Source organism: Ovis aries, chromosome 17 (assembly GCF_016772045.2).
Source record: "Ovis aries strain OAR_USU_Benz2616 breed Rambouillet chromosome 17, ARS-UI_Ramb_v3.0, whole genome shotgun sequence".
NCBI classification, from domain to species: Eukaryota; Metazoa; Chordata; class Mammalia; order Artiodactyla; family Bovidae; genus Ovis; species Ovis aries.
In genome coordinates, this window is record NC_056070.1 from 55,442,286 (window position 1) to 55,461,830 (window position 19,545).

The window sequence follows — 19,545 nt, forward strand, 5'->3', positions numbered from 1 at the left end:
TTCCCATTGCCTGTTGGTATCCCCGTTGGCTGAGCCAGAGGGCAAGGGAGCTGGTGGACCCAGCCCATGCAGGCTCCTGGGCACATGGAACACAGAGGGCTGGGAAGTGTGTTTGGAGGGGCCAACAAAATGAACACTCAGCATGGAACACTCCCCAGTGGTCAGTTTTCTTAGTGCTGTCTCCATTCCTTGTGGCTCCTTCAGGCTGGACAACCTGCTATTCCATCCGGAAACTGCCGAGGTGCTTGCTGTCCTGGACTGGGAACTTTCTACCTTAGGCGACCCTCTTGCCGATGTGGCCTACAACTGCCTGGCTCACTACCTGCCATCCGGTTTTCCCATTCAGCCAGGTAGGAACTGCTGCTGGGGGAGTAGGGATGGAGTCTCTTCCATTCTCAAAGATTTGGGCAAACTCAGCTGAAGTAGTTCGTGATTGGGCTCCTTCATGAAATTTAGGTATTTAGTATTTCTTCTACAGTATCATTTTTAATGACAGCATAGGATTTCATTGTTAAAGAATTAACTCATTCAAGGCATTTGGTTTGATTTCTATTTGGGTATTTGTTTCCAGTTTTTTGTTTTTTTTTTTTTAATTCTTACTAACTTCCCTGTGCTTCCACAAAAAGGGCAGTGAATATCTGCATAGTAATATCTTTGCCTGTATATAAGGTATACTCCTAGGAAAAATTCTTGGAACAGAATATATTATATGCTTCTGAACCATCAAAATGTTACAAATGAAGAAAATCAGTAAGATTTTTTATCTGTTGCAGTTATCTTTTTCATAATTTGGTGAGATTTCTTTGAATACCATTTTTTATCAAATGACTGATAGAAAATAATATGCATCCACCCTGACCTGTGGTCCAGATGGAACTTGGAGGCCCCTCATTACTTCTTTTACTGCCAATTTAGTCCAAAACTTCTAACAACAAGGTTATGAAGAACAGATTCATGCTTGGATTCCAGACATCTTAAAATGATGACCTATAACCCTTTGAACTAGTTGTGAGACTTATTTCCAAGGGACAAGGTGATTTTCAGATTCAAATATTGGGAGCTACAGGGGAGCATGAGGTCATTGCCTAGTCCTGGCTCTGTCGCTTCAGGGTTGAGCGACTGTGATTTGACTGAGCTGGGAATCCCTACTGCAGAGGAGTATTTCAGGATGTACTGTCTTCACATGGGGATCCCTCCTACTAAGAACTGGAACTTCTACATGGCTTTCTCCTTCTTCCGCATCGCTGCAATCCTGCAGGGAGTCTACAAGCGCTCACTCACAGGTAATGGGAGCCTAGGAGAGCCGGCTTCAGGGTATGAGTCACAGCCAAGAGGCTTCTCTCCCTGAAACCCTCTCAGGACCAAACTACAAAGTTCAGGTAATTCAACCACTTGTCAGCAAGCGTATGTCATATATTTTTAAGAAATATTTAGAATTTTTTTAAATTATTAAAATAAGGTACAAAACTTTTTAAAAGTAAAAACACATAATAAGAACTCAATCATATAGAAGAATATAAAATCGTTTTCCATTTTTTTCTGCATCACTCCTTAAAGACAAATCTACTGTTAAGGGTTTTGGGCCCCAATTTTTCTGTATATCTGTTGTCTCTCCTCTCTGTCTCTCTCTGCAAGTTTTATAAAAGTGTGATCATTTTACATGTTAATTTTTAGTACCTTGATATAAAAATTTTTTATCCCAAAGAATTTTTATGGAATACTATGGATGGCATCACCGACTCAATGGGCATGAGTTTGGTGAGTTCCAGGAGTTGGTGATGGACAGGGAGGCCTGGTGTGCTGCACTTCACGGGGTTGCAAAGAGTCGGGCATGACTGAGCAACTGAACTGAACTGATTGTGTGTCTATATATATACATTTATATATTATGGCCATATATATGTATTTGACAACTATGTAAGGCAAATTCCTTATTTTTTTCCACATAACAGTATTTCACTGAGACCTTTCCATGTGAGTATGTATAGACATCATTCATTTTGCTTTCTATAGTACATTCCATGGTATGGATATACTGTAATGTATTTAACCAGTTACCCTATTGATGTATCTTTGGATCATCTGCAGATTTCCACAGTCACTTAGTGGTTGGTGGACATCTTTTCTTACTCATATTTGAATATATCTGAAGGATAAATTCCCAGAGTTAGAATTTCTGGGTTAAAAATTTGTGTATTTTAAATTTTTTTAATGTTGCCAAATTGCCCAGTGAGAGGATTGTTGAAGAAGAAGAAAAGATTACTGTATTTTCTTTGATGATCCTCTTACATATATGGGAAAGTATTTTATTTAACCAGTGTTTTCTAGATTATATCTTTAAAGTTTGAACATTTGAGAAGAAAAGTTTGGCTACTTAGAACTGATGGTTCAATATATACATGGGCCACCTATGGAGTGTTTATATATATGCAAGTATGGCACAGTGTTACTGTGCCAATTTAGTTTTCATTCTGAATTCTGTAGGGTAGAAACTGAAATAATCTATGTGAATGTGAAGTCACTCAGTCATGTCCGACTCTTTGTGACCCCATGGACTGTAGCCTACCAGGCTCCTCTGTCCATGGGATTCTCCAGGCAATAGTACTGGAGTGGATTGCCATTTCCTTCTCCAAAGGATCTTCCCAACCCAGGGATCGAACCCAGGTCTCCCGCATTGTAGACAGACGCTTTACCATCTGAGCCATAGCCTAAATTATTTAAGAAGGTATAAAGACAGATTAAAATTTGTTTCCTATGTAGAAGGAAAGCAATTAGAAAACAGGAAGGTAGAATCTCCCAAAAGACTTCCCCAAAGACATAGCAATAGTGACTAGGCCAATAGCATTAAGTACCCATAATCATCCACATTATAATCTATAAATTCCATTCTTACCAAAAGGAACCAGGGCACCTTGGAGAAGTGACTGATTTTAGGTCTAGGGCAGAATATCCACAAGATGAATCTGGAACATCTTCCTGTACCAGAAAGATAGGAGGTTGTTGAGAAGGTCATATTTAACTGTCTCAGGAGTCCACTTGAATAGGTTCCCACTTGCTAATGACAGGAAACTTTGAGCACCAGTAAGGATGAGAGCTGGAATGGATGGATGACACACATCAAGTATGTTTAAATCCATGAGTAAAGAATGATACTAAAAGTCTTACTGGTGACTGGAGGCTGAGAGGGAAGCAACCCATTATTCTGATAATTGGTAAATGAAGGGGAAAAAGTCAACCACTTATCCTGCCTTTCCTATAAAATTAGATGTCATGTTAACCAAATGATTAATGAGGAAGTTTTTCTTTAGAGAAGCATCCTGGACCCAGTGATAGAATTAGCATAGCACCAATTTGCCATCCCAGTACATGAATGCATCTGGAAAATAAGTGTTAATGGTGCTAAAATCATCAAGAGAGGCAACCAGACATTACATACCTCCTGATGCTGCCCTCAAAAGTTGAACCTGGATCTGACCAAGCCTCTAGTGCCAGCCACCAACTTACAGCCACCAACTTACAGGGAACAGAGGATTCAGTGGAGCACATTAAACAGTACCACTGAGACAAAGCCACTCACAAAAATCCAGATTCTGGGAAACTTCACAGGGAAACAATTCAGTTTCTTCAACAAATGAAAAAGGTGATACAATGTTGAGACTTAAAAGATATATTAGCCAAAATCAGTATTTGGACCTTATTCAGATCCCTATTTGAAAAAAGAAATGTTGTGGAAAAAATTTTTGTGAGACAGTCTTAACTATCTCAGGGACTTAAAAGATACATTACCCAAAAACAGTATTTGAACCTTATTCAGATCCCTGTTTGAAAAAAGAAATGTTCTGAAAAAAATTCTTGAGACAATCAATGAAAAATTAATTCTTACTAGATAGTTGAGGATATTAAGGCGTCATAGTTAACTGCTGTTTAAGTGTGATAATGATATTGTGTGGATGTTTTTAAGTCTTTTTTTTTTAGATATAAATGAAATATAAGTATAAAGATGTGGTGTTTGGGATTTACTGCAGCAAAATCCAGGGCAGTGGGGTGGAAAGGCAGAGGATGAAACAGGATTGGCCATGCTTTGATGATTATTAAACTGAGTGGTAAAAACCTGTAGGTACATTAAATTCTTCTCTCTAGTTTTATTTGTCTTTGAAATTTTCCAAAATGAAAACTTAAAAAGGCAAATAGAAAGAACCCCAGCAGTGGGTTTGCTAGTACTATGGGGACATCTTAGCTTTGTGCTCATCAGTACCCAAGGCTTTCTGGTAGCATTTTGCTCTCAGCCAGGGTGTCAAAACCTTCTGAGAAAGGCAGTTGCAGTAGGGGAATTGATCATGCATTCACTCCCAAGAGCCTCTGCTAGGTCAGGCACCATGCCAGCAACACCTTGCTGTTGTTGTTCAGTTGCTCAGTTGTGTCTGACTCTTTGCGACCCCATGGACTGCTTGCCAGGCCTCCTTGTCTTTCACCGTCTCCCAGAGCTTGCTCATATCCATTCAGTTGGTGATGGCATCCAACCATCTTGTCCTCTGTCGTCCTCTTCTCATCCTGCCTTCAGCCTTTCTCAGCATCAGGGTCTTTTCCAATGAGTCAGCTCTTTACATCAGGTAGCCAAGGTATTGGAGCTTCAGCTTCACCATCAGTCCTTCCAATGAATATTCAGAGTTGATTTTCTTTAGGATGGACTGGTTGGATCTCCTTGCAGTCCAAGGGACTCTCAAGAGTCTTCTCCAATACCACAGTTCAAAAGCATCAATTCTTCGGTGCTCAGCTTTCTTTCGGAGAAGGCAATAGCAACCCACTCCAGTACTCTTGCCTGGAAAATCCCATGGATGGAGGAGCCTGGTGGGCTGCAGTCCATGGGGTCACTAAGAGCTGGACACAACTGAAGTGATTTAGCAGCAGCAGCAGCAGCTTTCTTTATAGTCCAGCTCTCACATCCATACATGACTACTGGAAAAAACCATAGCCTTGACTAGATGGACCTTTATTGGCAAAGTAGTGTCTTTGCTTTTTAATATGCTGTCTAGGTTGGTCACAGCTTTTCTTCCAAGGAGCAAGCATCTTTTAATTTCATGGCTGCAGTCACCATCTGCAGTGATTTTGGAGCCCAAAAACATAAAGTCTGTCACTGTTTCCACTGTTTCCCCATCTGTTTGCCAGGAAGTGATGGGGCCGGATGCCATGATCTTAGTTTTCTGAATGTTGAGCCTGTTAACAATGTTGTGATAGCTTCAGGTGAATAGCACTTATAGAGATACTTGGTATTGCCCTGGGAAAGTGGATTTTGGAGAAAAAGGATGTGTTTCAAAGGCATTCTCTCTGTGATATCATCACAGGAGATCTGGGTTCATCCTTAGGTTGGCAGGGGGACAACAATGACCAGAGCCTAGGGATTGATTTATAGTCTATACCAGGGGACCCCACATATGATTTTCCTTCATTAATAAGTGGATGCTGAGGTTTAGATTTCTTACAGATGGATGCTAAAATTCTAGAAAGATAAGTGCTCGTGGCTGCAATTTAGGAAGATGCCATGGATGTGGTCTCTTCTGCTCGGACTACATTCAGGAAAATATATCAGAAATGATCACTTTAAATCAATCCAAGCTCATACAAATGACTTTCCAAGAGACAAAGCAGTACTGTGAGAGTAATATCCAATTAAGGGGATGAAAATGTTAAAAAATTCTTTGTACCCTCTGTTAGAAAAGAAAATCACTATGAATAACAATGAATGCAAGGTGGGGGGCTGTCTTTTCTTTCAATGAGATATGTACAGTCTGAGTTAGGAGGGGAAAATAAAGTCTGTAAGTCCATGACCCAGGGAAGGGGCTGCCTGCTTTCCAACTGGCCCCCAGTGCCTGGGTCCATACTCATTATCCAGAAGGTGATTAAGTAAAGACTTGCTGAGGTCCAGTGGGCTGCATCCTCTGCTGTGTAGCAGATGGATCTGGTTTTCAATTTGTAAGGAATAGACTAGCCTAATACCTTTAAAACCAAAGCTGCATGCAAATGGTTCTTTTGAGAAATAATACTTGACCATGGCAGGAGCCAGAAGTAAAATAGGCCTCTGCAAGTGAAGTCGCTCAGTCATGTCCGACTCTTTGCGACCCCATGGATTGTAGCCTACCAGGCTCCTCTGTCCATGGGATTTTTCAGGCAATAGTACTGGCGTGGATTGCCATTTCCTTCTCCAGGGGATCTTCCCAACCCAGGGATTGAACCCAGGTCTCCCACATTGTAGACAGACACTTTACCATCTGAGCCACCAGGGAAGTCCAGGCCTCTGCAAAGATCCATTTATTGATACAAAGTAAGTGGTGAAAACAGTCTGTTTAAAACATAGAAATTCTAAAACTAATCCAGGAGAACTGGCTATAAAAGTTCAGTTCAGTCTCTCAGTCATGTCAGACTCTTGCGACCCCATGGACTGCAGCATGCTAGGCCTCCAAGCCCACTATAAAAAGGGAATATTCACAGTATAAGGAGACACAAGGATATATCCTAGATACACTGAGTGAGTGAAAGAAGCCACACTGAAAAGAATATGATGTACAAATTTATATGACATTCTGGAAAAAATGAACTACAGGAATATAGATCAATGTTGTACCCTAGGGGCAAGGGTAAAGGCTTGACTACAAACGGACGCTGTGGATATTTGGGGATTTGGGGAATGTATATACTATATCCTGATGGTACTGTTGGCTGCCTGACTAAACTTAAAGAATTGTACACTTTATAAAGAGGATATATGTATACTATATCTTAATTTAAATTTTTTCCAAAAAGCCTTCATGCATGTATTAAGTAAAAAAAAAAAAAAAAAAGGCATGACTAGAGTGAATTCTGCAATGCTGACAGTGGTGTTGATCTAGACAAAATGGTGCCCAGAAACTAGCCATTAATCCAATCCCCTGTGACACTGTTACCAGTTTCATGGCAGGGCTTCCTGTAGCCCAAGGTGATAGCAGAAGTGCTTTGGGGAATTCCTGATTTAATTTAGATTCTATAGGAAAAGAGATAAAGCGCACGGAGCAGGCTGACTGAGTCTAACTTCTGGCTCCCAGCTCCCTAAAGTAAGCTTGGGCCCATTTCCTTCCTAAGACTTGGATCTTTGTTCAGTTCAGTTCAGTTCAGTCACTCAGTCGTATCCGACTCTTTGTGACCCTATGGACTGCAGCGCGCCAGCATCACCAACTCCCAGAGTTTACCCAAACTCACGTGCATTGAGTCGGTGATGCCATACAACCATCTCATCCTCTGTCGTCCCCTTCGCCTCTGTCCTCAATCTGTCCCAGCATCAGGGTCTTTTCCACTGAGCCAGCTCTTCACATCAGGTGGCTAAAGTATTGGAGTTTCAGCTTCAGCATCAGTCCTTCCAATGAACACTCAGGACTGATCTCCTTTAGGATGGACTGGTTAGATCTCCTTACAGTCCAAGGGACTCTCAAGAGTCTTCTCCAACAGCACAGTTCAAAACCATCAGTTCTTCAGTGCTCAGCTTTCGTTATAGTTCAACTCTCACATCCATACATGACTACTGGAAAACCATAGCCTTGACTAGACAAACATTTGTTGGCAAAGTAATGTCTCTGCTTTTGAATATGCTATCTAGGTAGGTCATAAGTTTCCTTCCAAGGAGCAAGCATCTTTTAATTTCATGGCTGCTGTCACCATCTGCAGTGATTTTGGAGCCCCAAAAAATAAAGTCAGCCACTGTTTCCACTGTTTCCCCATCTATTTGCCATAAAGTGATGGGGCCGGATGCCATGATCTTAGTTTTCTGAGCTTAGTTGAGCTTTAAGCCAACTTTTTCACTCTCCTCTTTTCATGAAGAGGCTCTTTAGTTCTTCGCTTTCTGCCATAAGGGTGGTGTCATCTGCATATCTGAGGTTATTGATATTTCTCCCGGCAGTCTTGACTCTAGCTCGTGCTTTATCTAGCCCAGTGTTTCTCATGATTTTCTCTGCATATAGGTTAAATAAGCAGGGTGACAATATACAGCCTTGACGTACTCCTTTTCCTATTTGGAACCAGTCTTTGTTCCATGTCCAGTTCTAACTATTGCTTCTTGACCTGCATACAGATTTCTCAAGAGGCAGGTCAGGTGGTCTGGTATTCCCATCTCTTTCAGAATTTTCCACAGTTTATTGTAATCCACACAAAGGCTTTGGCATAGTCAATAAAGCAGAAATAGGTGTTTTTCTGTAGCTCTCTTGCTTTTCCCATGATCCAGCGGATGTTGGCAATTTGAGCTCTGGCTCCTCTGCCTTTTCTAAAACCAGCTTGAACATCTGGAAGTTCACGGTTCACATATTGCTGAAGCCTGGCTTGGAGAATTTTGAGCATTACTTTACTAGCGTGTGAGATGAGTGAAATTGTGCGGTAGTTTGAGCATTCTTTGGCATTGCCTTTCTTTGGGATTGGAATGAAAACTGACTTTTTCCAGTCCTGTGGCCACTGCTGAGTTTTCCAAATTTGCTGGCATATTGAGTGCAGCACTTTCACAGCATCATCTTTTAGCATTTAAAATAGCTCAACTGGAATTCCATCACCTCCACTAGCTTTGTTCGTAGTGATGCTTCCTAAGGCCCACTTGACTTCACATTCCAGGATGTCTGGCTCTAGGTGAGTGATCACACCATTGTGATTATCTGGGTCGTGAAGCTCATTTTTGTATAGTTTTTTGGTGTATTCTTGCCATCTCTTCTTAATATCTTTTGCTTCTGTTAGGTTCATACCATTTCTGTCCTTTATTGAGCCCATCTTTGCATGAAATGTTCCCTTAGTATCTCTAATTTTCTTGAAGAGATCTCTAGTCTTTCCCATTCTGTTGTTTTGCTCTATTTCTTTGCACTGACCACTGAGGAAGGTTTTCTTATCTCTCCTTGCTATTCTTTGGAACTCTGCATTCAAATGGGTATATCTTTCCTTTTCTCCTTTGCTTTTTGCTTCTCTTCTTTTCACAGCTATTTGTAATGCCTCCTCAGACAGCCATTTTGCTTTTTTGCATTTCTTTTTCTTGGGGATGGTCTTGATCACTGCCTCCTGTACAATGTCATGAACCTCCGTCCCTAGTTCACCAGGCACTCTGTCTATCAGATCTAGTCCCTTAAATCTATTTGTCATTTCCACTGTATAATTGTAAGAGATTTGATTTAGGTCATACCTCAGTGGTCTAGTGATTTTCCTTACTATCTTCAGTTTAAGTCTGAATTTGGCAATAAGCAATTCATGATCTGAGTCACAGTCAGCTCCTAGTCTCATTTTTGCTGACTGTATAGAGCTTCTCCATCTTTGGCTACAAAGAATGTAATCAATCTGATTTTTGATCTTTGTAAAATGGGGATTACAGCAGTCATGCAACTCTAGGAATTCAGTGAGTTGCACATCAGACACTCAGCATCAAGTCTGGTACATGTCAAGTGCTCAGCAATGGTAGTAGCTGCTGATGGAACAACAATACTGTTATACGTTAGTACTCTTAAGGGTTGTTTAAGGGGTTCTCACTGGTTTTCTTTGCTTCTGCTTAGGGCAAGCAAGCTCGGCGACTGCGAAACAAACTGGGAAGCTGACAGAATTTATGTCTAACCTGGCATGGGATTTTGCAATCAAAGAGGGGTTCCAGGTTTTTAAGGAAATGCCGGCCACCAAACCATTAATGAGGTCCCACCACACATGGTCCCTGCTGAGGACCCCAGGCACGAGGAGTTATGTCACCTCCACAGACTCTTCTCTAGTTCATACCTCAAAGGGAGCTCTGATCTTCTCTCCAGAAGACCTTCCCCCCCAAGTCAGGGAGCTATATCAGCGGCTGAAGGAGTTTATGGAGCGACATGTGTACCCCGCTGAGCCAGAGCTACAGCGTCACCAGGCCTCGGCTGAGAGGTGGACCCCCTCCCCACTGGTCGAAGATCTCAAGGTAAATCTTGGGAAATCTTGGTAAATCTCAAGGGAAATCACGTGGGCCCCCAGGGGAAATCACGTGGGCCCCCAGGGGAAATCTGGGGGCCTTTCGTTAGCACAGCCCAACCTCAGCTCATCCACTGGCCATATCTATTCCTTCTTAGGCAGTGAAGAGATGGAAGATTGAGTTCAATGGTCTCTGCTTGCCACCACCACTAGAAAGAGCCAGCCCTAGATCACTCAGTTTCACTTCATTGCTCTTTCTGTGTGACCATGTCTCAGCCTGATACTCACCCCAGGCAGAGGAGTGCCGAGTCTGTGGCTTCTAACTCTGAAGCAGGTGGACTCATTTTATACATGTCTGAATCATGTAAATTTGAGACTGAGTGATATAAATTGCATCAGTTAAATGACACTCTTTTTAAAGAATCTGTAACATCAAACCTGAAGGGCCACATCAACTGTAAACTATGTTTATGCTCCTGACACACAGTGACATCAGTTTAGTGTATAATGGAAATACCTGCTGTTCTTTTTCAGGATTGGTCTTGGCTTGTGTTAGTTCTTAAGTTATCTGAGGTCTTCAGGAGCACATATTCTGCCTGTGATCCAACCAGACCTACTTTAAAATGAATTGGCATTATCTCTACTTTCAAACCTGTTTCAAATTAACCAGAGTTCAAACATGGCAAGATTAGAAAGAATTCATGACATAGAAAGAGTTCAATAAAATTCTCTGGCCTCTGAGATAGTGCCTGTCAACAATTTGATTTATAGGCTTCCAATTCCATTCTTCTACTACATAGTAATATATATATATTATTCCTATAATATATAGAAATTATATATATATATATTTCCACATCCTATTGTAATGAAACTGTTTTATTCAATTATTTGAATCTCCCACTGGCTTATGTTATTTAATGATGTATTCCATGTCAGTGCCTGGAGGTGGATCCCCGAGGGGACCACATTGGGGGTGCACCGTAATTTGGCTACCCTGCCCCCAGCTGAGAGACACTGTGGGGATCTCAGTGTAGATCACTCCAGGTCACCAAAGCAGCAGAGTGAGCAGCTAGCTGCTAACATGGACAGGGAGGCTGAAGAGCCAGCTGAAAGAGACAGTGGAAGCCAAGGGGATGCTGGCTGCTAGGAGTGTGGCCACAGCTGTCATAGGGCAATGGCCAGGAGGTCTCCACTGGATGCTTCCCGAGGACACTGAGATTGCGGTGGGAATTTTCAGCCAGTCATGTGTAGGTCCCATGCTCACGTGTTGATGCCCCTGAAATTTTTACAGTGAGAGCAGCGCAGAATAAGAAGCAGTTTGGGTCCTGTGCAAGCAGGCGTGTCAAATGCTGTTAAATGCTTCTATGTCCACTTACTGTTTCTACAGTGTCTTTTTTTTTTTAACTTGTGGCTGGCTGGGTCCTCATTGTGGTGCATGGGCTTTCTCTAGTTGTGGTGTGCGTTGACTTTTTTTCCCTCCTGTTGTATCTCTCACACAGGCTCTGTAGTTGTGGCCCATGGTTTCTAGAGCACACGGACCCTAAAGTGCTCCCGCTTCTCTAGTTGCAGCCTTCCGGCTTTGTTGCCCCACAGCACATGAGATCTTAGTTCCCCGACCAGGGATCGAACCTGACACCTTCCCCCCACCTGCCCTCCCCCCACCCAGTGAAAGCACTGTGTCCTAACCACTGGACTGCCAGGGAATTCCTGAATGAGACCATTTTAGGTCCTTCTCATCAGTAAGGTGCAAACCATTCTATACTCCTATTACCTTATGAAATGTCCTATACCCCACCTGCTGACCTGCACACTTAATCCTCATGCATTAGATGTACCCGTCCAGTGCACAGAAGTGTTGGAAAAGCAGACATTATTGCCATGGACACCTCTAGTTTCTAAGTGAATCTATAAGAAAAACCTAGAGAATATTCTACTTGTGGTCATACCTGAATGGGAATCATAAGGACAACTAAGATTATTGGGGAGAGTAGTAAAAGAATGGCTCACAGCTTTTATCCAAAGTGTCATTACTACCCATAAGTGAGAAGTATTTGGTATTTATACTACATCTCACAAATCCTATGAGGTAAGCGTTATGAACCTCAATTTAAAGGTAAGAAATAAAATTTGTCTAGGGACACAACTAGAAATAGTATCAGCTGGACTCAATCCAGATCTTCTGGGCTCAAATCTATGTGTTTTCCCCTCCCACAAGGAGATGATTCTATTCACTTCCTTATTCTTCCTCTTCTCAGAACTCCCTTGCTTCTTTTCCTAATTCTCCTTTCCTTTCCTGCTTCATTTGTTCCAGTTAATCTGTCCTTCCTCTCCTTGGTCACTGCAGTCTCAGCTAATTAGCTTAACACAGTCATGAGACGAGTGTATGTGCTGATTCTAGAAGTATATGTTCTAGAGCGCAGCCCTCATGTCATGGAAGAGCCAGCAAAGTGGTACCCTCCCAGTGGGAAGACTTTCCATCATCACTAATATTTACTGCAGCCCCAGCTTCTGAGTCCAACACTCTGTGTTTCCTAATTAATCTTTCCAACAATCTAGTGAGATGCGTGTTTTGAACATAGGTTGGCTACCTAGTGTCTCTTCTCCTTTCTTTGGGTAGTAGCACCCTAGTCATTTGGGTGCCTCCCTCCCTGCCTCTGGACAGTCTGGCAGAGCTGTAGTCAAGGTGCCAGCTCAACCCACCCCACAATGCCCAGACAGGAACTGGGCACATGGAGCCAAGCTAGGGCAGCCCCACGGTCCCTAACTGGAACCTGAAGAGTGAAGTGTTTTCGATAGAGAAAACAGCTAGCACTCACTCACTGAACAGCAGGACTGCTGAGTGTTTGCCCTGCTGCCATTCTCTAAGCTGCCTGGATTCCCATCCATTTTTGAGCCCCCTTCTCTAACCTGAACTCCTGATAATCTTCCCATTCAGATCCTTGTTCCAGTCAGTCACCTCCATTCCTAGTCTTACTCAGTAGCTCTGACTGGTAGGGTGGTTGGTGATGTCCCCTGTCAGGGATGAGGAAACTGCCATGAGGAGCTCCACTATCTTGCCCAAGGTCTCCCAGCAGGTGTGGTGGGGCAGGGTCTGAATCAGGCAGTCTGACTCATGGCCTGGGTTCCTGATCCCCAGGCTGGACTCCCTGGTTTCCCTGTCAGGAGCTATGTTCAGAAACCTAGGGGTACTTCCCTAGGAACAAAGTTGTACCTCATGAAGAAAGCTGGACAGGGGATCTCCTTAGGTACCTCATCACCCATCATCATCATATTATCCTCAAACCAGCTAAGACTGCCGCCAGATCTCCTGGGCTGGTTCCCTGCAGACTCGCTAAAGGACCTTCACTCTCTTGTGTTCATGATGTGAGGCCTAGCTGTGTTGTGATGACAGTAGTGATGCTAGCAGTGATGGAAGTGGGCTAGTGGGGCATCTGGGATATGGACACGGGGAAGTGAACTGATTGCACCATCCCTGTTAGGAATGGGCTGTCCCCGGACACTTCCCATTCTCCTCCCACAGATCTGCAGGGTTGTATCCAGCCTGATGATTTGGACTTATTATTTTTCATGGGCCAAAATAAAATGAAGGCCACCCTGTGTGAATCCTTGATTTCTTTTTGCCATGACAGGAGAAAGCCAAGGCCGAAGGACTCTGGAACCTTTTCCTACCCCTGGAGACTGATCCCGAGAAGAAATATGGAGCAGGGCTGACCAACATGGAGTACGCACATTTGTGTGAGGTCATGGGCACGTCTCTGTACGCTCCCGAGGTACCTTCTTTACTGTCTTCCTCAGCATGGGAGAAAATGCTTGTCCTCCAGAGAGTTCAGCCATCCTCCTGGGCTGACGGGGTTCCCTGCAACAGCACTGGACTCGGGAGCTCTGACGCACACTCAGACTTCTTAGGAGTAAAGACACTGCAGGCAGGTGGCTGGAGCCAGAGCAGGAAAGGAACCAGGGGTGGTGTCTTCTCAGGAAGTTAGGGCCTGGCTGGGCACAGCCTGGCAGCTGGCTTCTGTGGAGCCTCAATCCAACAGCTCCAATCTACTTTCTCTCCCCAGGGAGCTCTGAAGTTGAGCTTCAGGGGCCTCTGAGCTACTGTATTCAGAATGTTGTTGGTCTTTGCATTTCCTTGGGGAGAGGAAGGACTTTCCTGACAGTGTCAGAGGATCTATGACATGAAAGAGTCCATGCTTCTGAGATGTTTGAATTTTAAATATGGAAGGGAAAGTCACTCTTATGATTTTTCTTCGTTCTAGATCTTTAACTGTTCTGCTCCAGACACAGGGAACATGGAGCTTCTGGTTCGATACGGCACCGAGGAGCAGAAGGCCCGCTGGTTGGTTCCATTGCTGGAGGGAAAGGCTCGCTCCTGTTTCGCTATGACTGAGCCCCAGGTACCTACTTTGAGTCACCCACAGGCGCTCCTCGTCAGGCCAGACCCTTACCCAGCCCCATCGCGCTCTGCCATCAGGGACCTCGGGACCCTTGCCAGCTCGAATCAGAATGTGCTCTCACTCAGGTAGCCTCCTCAGATGCCACCAACATTGAGTCTTCCATCCAAGAGGAAGATGGCTTCTACGTCATCAATGGTCACAAGTGGTGGATCACAGGTATTTGGCCTGAAATTCATTTTTCAATCATGTTTATGTGGGTCTAGCCTGATAAGCATGTCTTCTCTGCCCTGCTGTTGTCTGAGAAACTGTGGGAGGGACTAGCTTCATTTCCAGTTAACACAAAAGAGATTCTGTCTCTGTTCCCAGAAGAGGCAGCAAACCCTGAGAGAACCAAAGGTTCTACATGGACTCCAGGTGACCCCACATGTGACAGTTCCAGGAATCTCTCCTCCACTCCCCACTCTCCTCATTCTGCTGTGGGCATCTCACTTTAGACAGGCCGGAGGTCACTTCCTCAATGGTGTCCCCGTCTTGTGAGGTCAGCTGTGCTATAGCAGAAGGGCTGGTGATAATCCTATCGTTCACTAGGCTTTAACTCTCCAGGGCCCGTGGTGCATGCCACGGGGGAACTCCCCTCACTGAGTCTCCACCCTTCCCCAGAAGGTCTGTGGTATTATCCCCACTTCACAGAGAAGGAGACCAGGATGGAGAAGTGACTTGAGTCACTGCCCAAGGTACTAGCCCCCCTACTGCCAAGTAGGGAACCACCCAGAGTTCAAGGCTGGCCTGACTCTGAAGCCTGTGCCCAAAGCCAGCATGTTTCCACCTCCTGTGAGAACAAAGCAGAACAGGCTGCCACTGATAAAGTAGCAGTTTTCAGTAGTTTTCAGACTCTTGTCTCCAAATTATATTTTCAACCCAATGTGCTTTACAAATTAACTGTTCTTAGGATATTAGATTCCTTCCTCACTGGGACAGAAACCAATTGCTCTTATTGCTGGTCAAAGGGCTGCATGTCCTCATCTGATCACGTGACATCTTAAAGGGCCCCATCTGCTCGTTGACTTCTGAGCCAGGACTGAGTGTTTAAGGAGAGCTGATGGCCCTGGTGTCAGATGATGTGGGTCTGTCTCTCTCCTTTCCTGGCAGGCATCCTGGATCCTCGCTGCCAGCTCTGCGTGTTTATGGGAAAAACAGACCCACATGCCCCACGCCACCAGCAGCAGTCCATACTCTTGGTTCCCATGGATACTCCAGGGATAAAAATCATCCGGCCACTGACGGTGTATGGGCTGGAGGACGCACCAGGTTGGCCCCTTGAGAACAGCTCACTTCTCTGTGTGGGTGTGGGTCTGGGTCTGGGGAAAAGGCTTTGGGTAACCCTTGCTCCAGTGCAGAAGTAACACCTGTATGAGTCTGAGGACATTTGGAAGGCCACGTGCTCCTGCATTTCAGTTCATGAGTATCAACCATGTAGGCAAGGTTCAGACAGGCATTCATCTGTTGTTGTTTTTTTTCTCTTTTAATCATAGAAGACAAGCAGGAGTCTAGGAGGTAAGGAGGCCACAGAGAATGGAGGCAGGCAGCAGCCTCCAGACCTTCTCTTTTAGACCTCAGTGTGGAGAGCTGATTTCCCAGCTTGGAGGTCCTCTCACAGAGGCTCTTTCTCTCTGCTGATTTTGTCCACGTTTTGACTTCAGAGTTCCCATATGGTCAATACACTGGTAGAGTCACAATACTGCTAGGGACTTCCAGTTTAAGTTAGAGTTACTTTTTTTTTTTTTAAGATTTCTTTATTTTTGGTTGTACCTGGTCTTCATAGTTGCCTTCAGGCTTTCCTCAGTGGCAGTGAGCAGAGGCTGCTCCTCATCATGGTGTGTGGGCTTCTCATTTTGGTGGCTTCTCTTATTGTAGAGTGTAGGCTCTAGGTGCACAGGCTTCAGTAGCTGTGATTGGGGCGCTAGAGTGCAGACTCAGTAGTTGTGGTGCATGGATGTAGTTGTCTCGAGGCATTTGGGATCTTCCCAGATAAGGGGTTGAACCCATGTCCCCTGTTTTGGCAGGTGGATTCTTAACCACTAGACCACCAGGAAATCCCTAGAGTTATGTTTTAGAAAAGAAATGCCAAACTATTCATTTGTTATCGTGTAAATTAGTGACTTATTTTCTATTTTTAATAGGCTCCATTTTGTTCTCCTACACTGTTCAACCACGCTCCTGTTAGAAGACTACAAAAGGGCAGGAATATTGCCTCAGATGAGATAAACACATCCAAGAAAAATGTGTAGGCAGATCACTCAGAGTACCCTTTGTGTCTTTCAGGTGGCCATGGTGAAGTCCTGTTTGAGCAGGTGCGCGTGCCCAAAGAGAACATCATCCTGGGCCCCGGCCGGGGCTTTGAGATCGCCCAGGGCCGACTGGGTCCCGGCAGGATCCATCACTGCATGCGGCTGATTGGCTGCTCAGAGAGGGCACTGGCACTCATGAAGGCCCGAGTAAGTACTTCCCTTTGTGCCTGTCTCTGGACCAGAACGACCCATCTGTCTTCCTCTCAGACTTCTAATCCTGTTTTCTTGAGAGCAGACTTAGCAGGTGAAGCAAGGTGATGTTCTTTACAAGAAGCTGTGTCCTTGTGTTTGCTCTGCCTCTTTTACTTTGCTAAAGTTTCAAATTCAGAGCAGAATGGGCCTCGCCCTGTCAAGGTGACCAGAAGGAAAAGGCCAAGCTCTGTGACAGCAGAGGGCAAGGTTCCAGGTCCACAGGGTCATGGTCTACTGATGACCATTTCTTCTATTAGTTCATCTTTAAAAATTAGGTAATAGAGAGAACTTGGGGTTCTAGCATCCAGCCCTGCACCATCCTCCTCCCCAAGCACATTTAAAACTTTATTCTTCTGTGACCCCTCAAAGGTTGCAAGTCCACACAAATGAAAGCTCTTGCTGGCAATGGTAATTCAAATCAGTGATACCAATTTTGCAAAGAAAACTGAAGGAATCTTTGAGCCCCCAAAATATCTCACAAGATACTGTCCAAAGAACAGAGATAGTCATGGGTGCATAGGTCACTGAGCAAATCTGATATTCACACCCTTTTACTGTCCAATTTCTTTGTTTTGTGTTTTTGTTTTTAGGTTTTTTTTTTGTTATTTTAAAGAAAATGCTCCCTTTAAGGGCTCAGGTATAGTATCTAGTCTCATCCTGCAGAGCAGCTTAAGTGTACATGCCAGAAGTCTTAGAAGGTGCCAAGTATTGAGGAGGATGGCCATCCCACTCATAGGACCTGATCATAAGGAGTAGTTAGATTTGATACTAGGAGGTTCACCACAACCATGATTATAATACTTTGAAACAACCTGTGAGGCTAACAAGTAGAGCTTGGTCAGATAACCCTGGTTATGGACATGCAGTGAAATTCCAAAGCAATGCTGTAGAAATCTGTTTCTTAATATATGTAAAGAGATAACCCTTAATGAAAAAAAAGCAGGCTACAAAAGCATTATAAAGGATTCCATTTTTTTGTTAAAAAAAAACATATGTATGTTTATGCATACGGAGAAGTATCCAAAATTTAAAGTGTGACTAGATGATGGAATACCATGTTGTTCGTGTTGTGGTTTTTCTTTTTTTTGTTCTGAAAATGTATGCTTTTCTGCCATTAGTAATATAATTGGTATCATTATCTGTTTTTAGTTAAAAAGTGGGGCAGAGAAAAGATCCCTTAAGTTCTTCTGATTGATTGTAGTTTTCAGACTCTAGAATCCCCATTGCAATAACAGTTGTCCACAAGAGGGCTCTGGCACCCAGACTTTGCCCCTGAGAGTTCCTCAGGATGTGAAGCAGGCCCTGCTGTCAGCAGAGGGCGCCCTCCTGGCCTGTGTGAGGCGCCCACAGTCACTGCCTGGTTACCAGAGTAGCCCTGGGCCACAGGCAACTCAGACCAAGCTCAGTCCAGCTTGGAGGCCAGGCCTGCCCAGATGGGGCAGAAGGGCTGGAGTAAAGGGGTTCCTGGAGATAATTTGTGCAGCCACCACATTGTCTAGCTTCCCCCACGCCCCCGCGCTCTCCTGTGCTTCCACCCTCTCCTCTGCAGAGCACCATCCATGCCTCCCATCCTGTCTCCTGTGTCCACAGGCGAAGTCCCGCGTGGCCTTTGGGAAGCCCCTTGTAGAGCAGGGCACTGTCCTGGCAGACATTGCCCTATCCCGTGTGGAGATCGAGCAGGCCCGGCTGCTGGTGCTGAAAGCTGCCCACGTCATGGATGTGGCGGGAAATAAGGTAGGAGGCCGAGGGACCTCACAGAGAACAGGTCCTGAGGACACGGTGAGGGATGCCAGCCCAGAAATCTGGATGCTGACTCTTCCCTCCCCACTCAGCAAACCACAGAGAAAGCGCTTGGCTCCTTGACATAAATAACTTTGCTTCAATTCTCCTTGGAACTGCCTGGCAGCTTTTCAAAAACGGAAAAGGTACAATAAAGAGGACAGACCTTTCTGTTTTACTGACCCAGTGACCATCTGTCAGCAGGCCTGACAGGGCCATATGGCCCCGGCCTGAGCTACAGACCTGCCTGGTCTTCCAGGCATCAGGCAAACTGAGAATAAGCCAGGGAGTTAACCAGAAAAGCTTTATTTTCAACGTGACATTATTCCTTAAATGGCTCTTTGAGTGCCTCCTAACACCAGGCATGATGCCATGTCAATCCCTGCCTTCTCCATCTCTCTACTGGGTCTCTAACCCTTAGCTGAGAGGCCTTGGTAGCAGGGGGTGACCCAGGCTCAAGTTCCTGGTTTCTTGGTCATCTAGTGCCAGGTATGAGGGCTCTCAGGGGCTTTGATTGAAATCCCAAACTCAGCGAAGATGCTTGTACTTCAATTCCACAGAGTCCTGGTTGGCCTCATGCCACCTTTCCTTTGGAAACAGAGCTGGTCATGACCCCAGATGAGGCTCAGGCCAGTCCCCACTCTGCATTGAGTGTGCGGTGATGCTGCCTGTCACCTGGGAAGATGCCCCTTGTCTTTCCTTGACAAAGCAGCTTCCCACACCACACAGCATCCTAAGCCACTTTCCTTGTCACCCACCCTGCCTCTCTACCCATTGGTGCTGGGTAGGGTCCATGCACCAGGCAAGGCTTGTGGTCCAGCAGGAGCTCAGATCTCTGTTCGGAGCTGCTGTTTCTACTCCTCCCTGTGAAACTGATCAGTCTTCCACGCATTCCACCCTGGGGT

General features: G+C 44.7%; 1 protein-coding gene and 1 long non-coding RNA gene across 34 annotated transcripts in view; one reads left to right on the forward strand and one right to left on the reverse strand.

The window, feature by feature from the left end:
* LOC105602881 (uncharacterized) overlaps nt 1-19,545 on the reverse strand; it is a 131,661-nt gene that overhangs the window by 74,606 nt on the left and 37,510 nt on the right. For all 8 annotated transcript variants that reach the window (XR_003585546.3, XR_009597033.1, XR_009597028.1 and 5 more), the window contains exon 4: nt 2,894-2,976. This is a non-coding gene — a long non-coding RNA (uncharacterized LOC105602881). The remainder of the gene's footprint in view (nt 1-2,893; nt 2,977-19,545) is intronic.
* LOC101105780 (acyl-CoA dehydrogenase family member 10) overlaps nt 1-19,545 on the forward strand; it is a 57,438-nt gene that overhangs the window by 26,274 nt on the left and 11,619 nt on the right. For 18 of the 26 annotated variants that reach the window (XM_042234627.2, XM_027956517.3, XM_060401207.1 and 15 more), the window contains exons 11-19: nt 205-350; nt 1,110-1,283; nt 9,543-9,931; nt 13,554-13,694; nt 14,184-14,321; nt 14,447-14,537; nt 15,471-15,629; nt 16,644-16,816; nt 18,452-18,595. In XM_042234627.2, coding sequence (XP_042090561.1) covers nt 205-350; nt 1,110-1,283; nt 9,543-9,931; nt 13,554-13,694; nt 14,184-14,321; nt 14,447-14,537; nt 15,471-15,629; nt 16,644-16,816; nt 18,452-18,595 — 1,555 coding nt within the window. The remainder of the gene's footprint in view (nt 1-204; nt 351-1,109; nt 1,284-9,542; nt 9,932-13,553; nt 13,695-14,183; nt 14,322-14,446; nt 14,538-15,470; nt 15,630-16,643; nt 16,817-18,451; nt 18,596-19,545) is intronic. The other 8 variants (XM_060401217.1, XM_060401219.1, XM_060401218.1 and 5 more) reach the window with 1 other exon arrangement.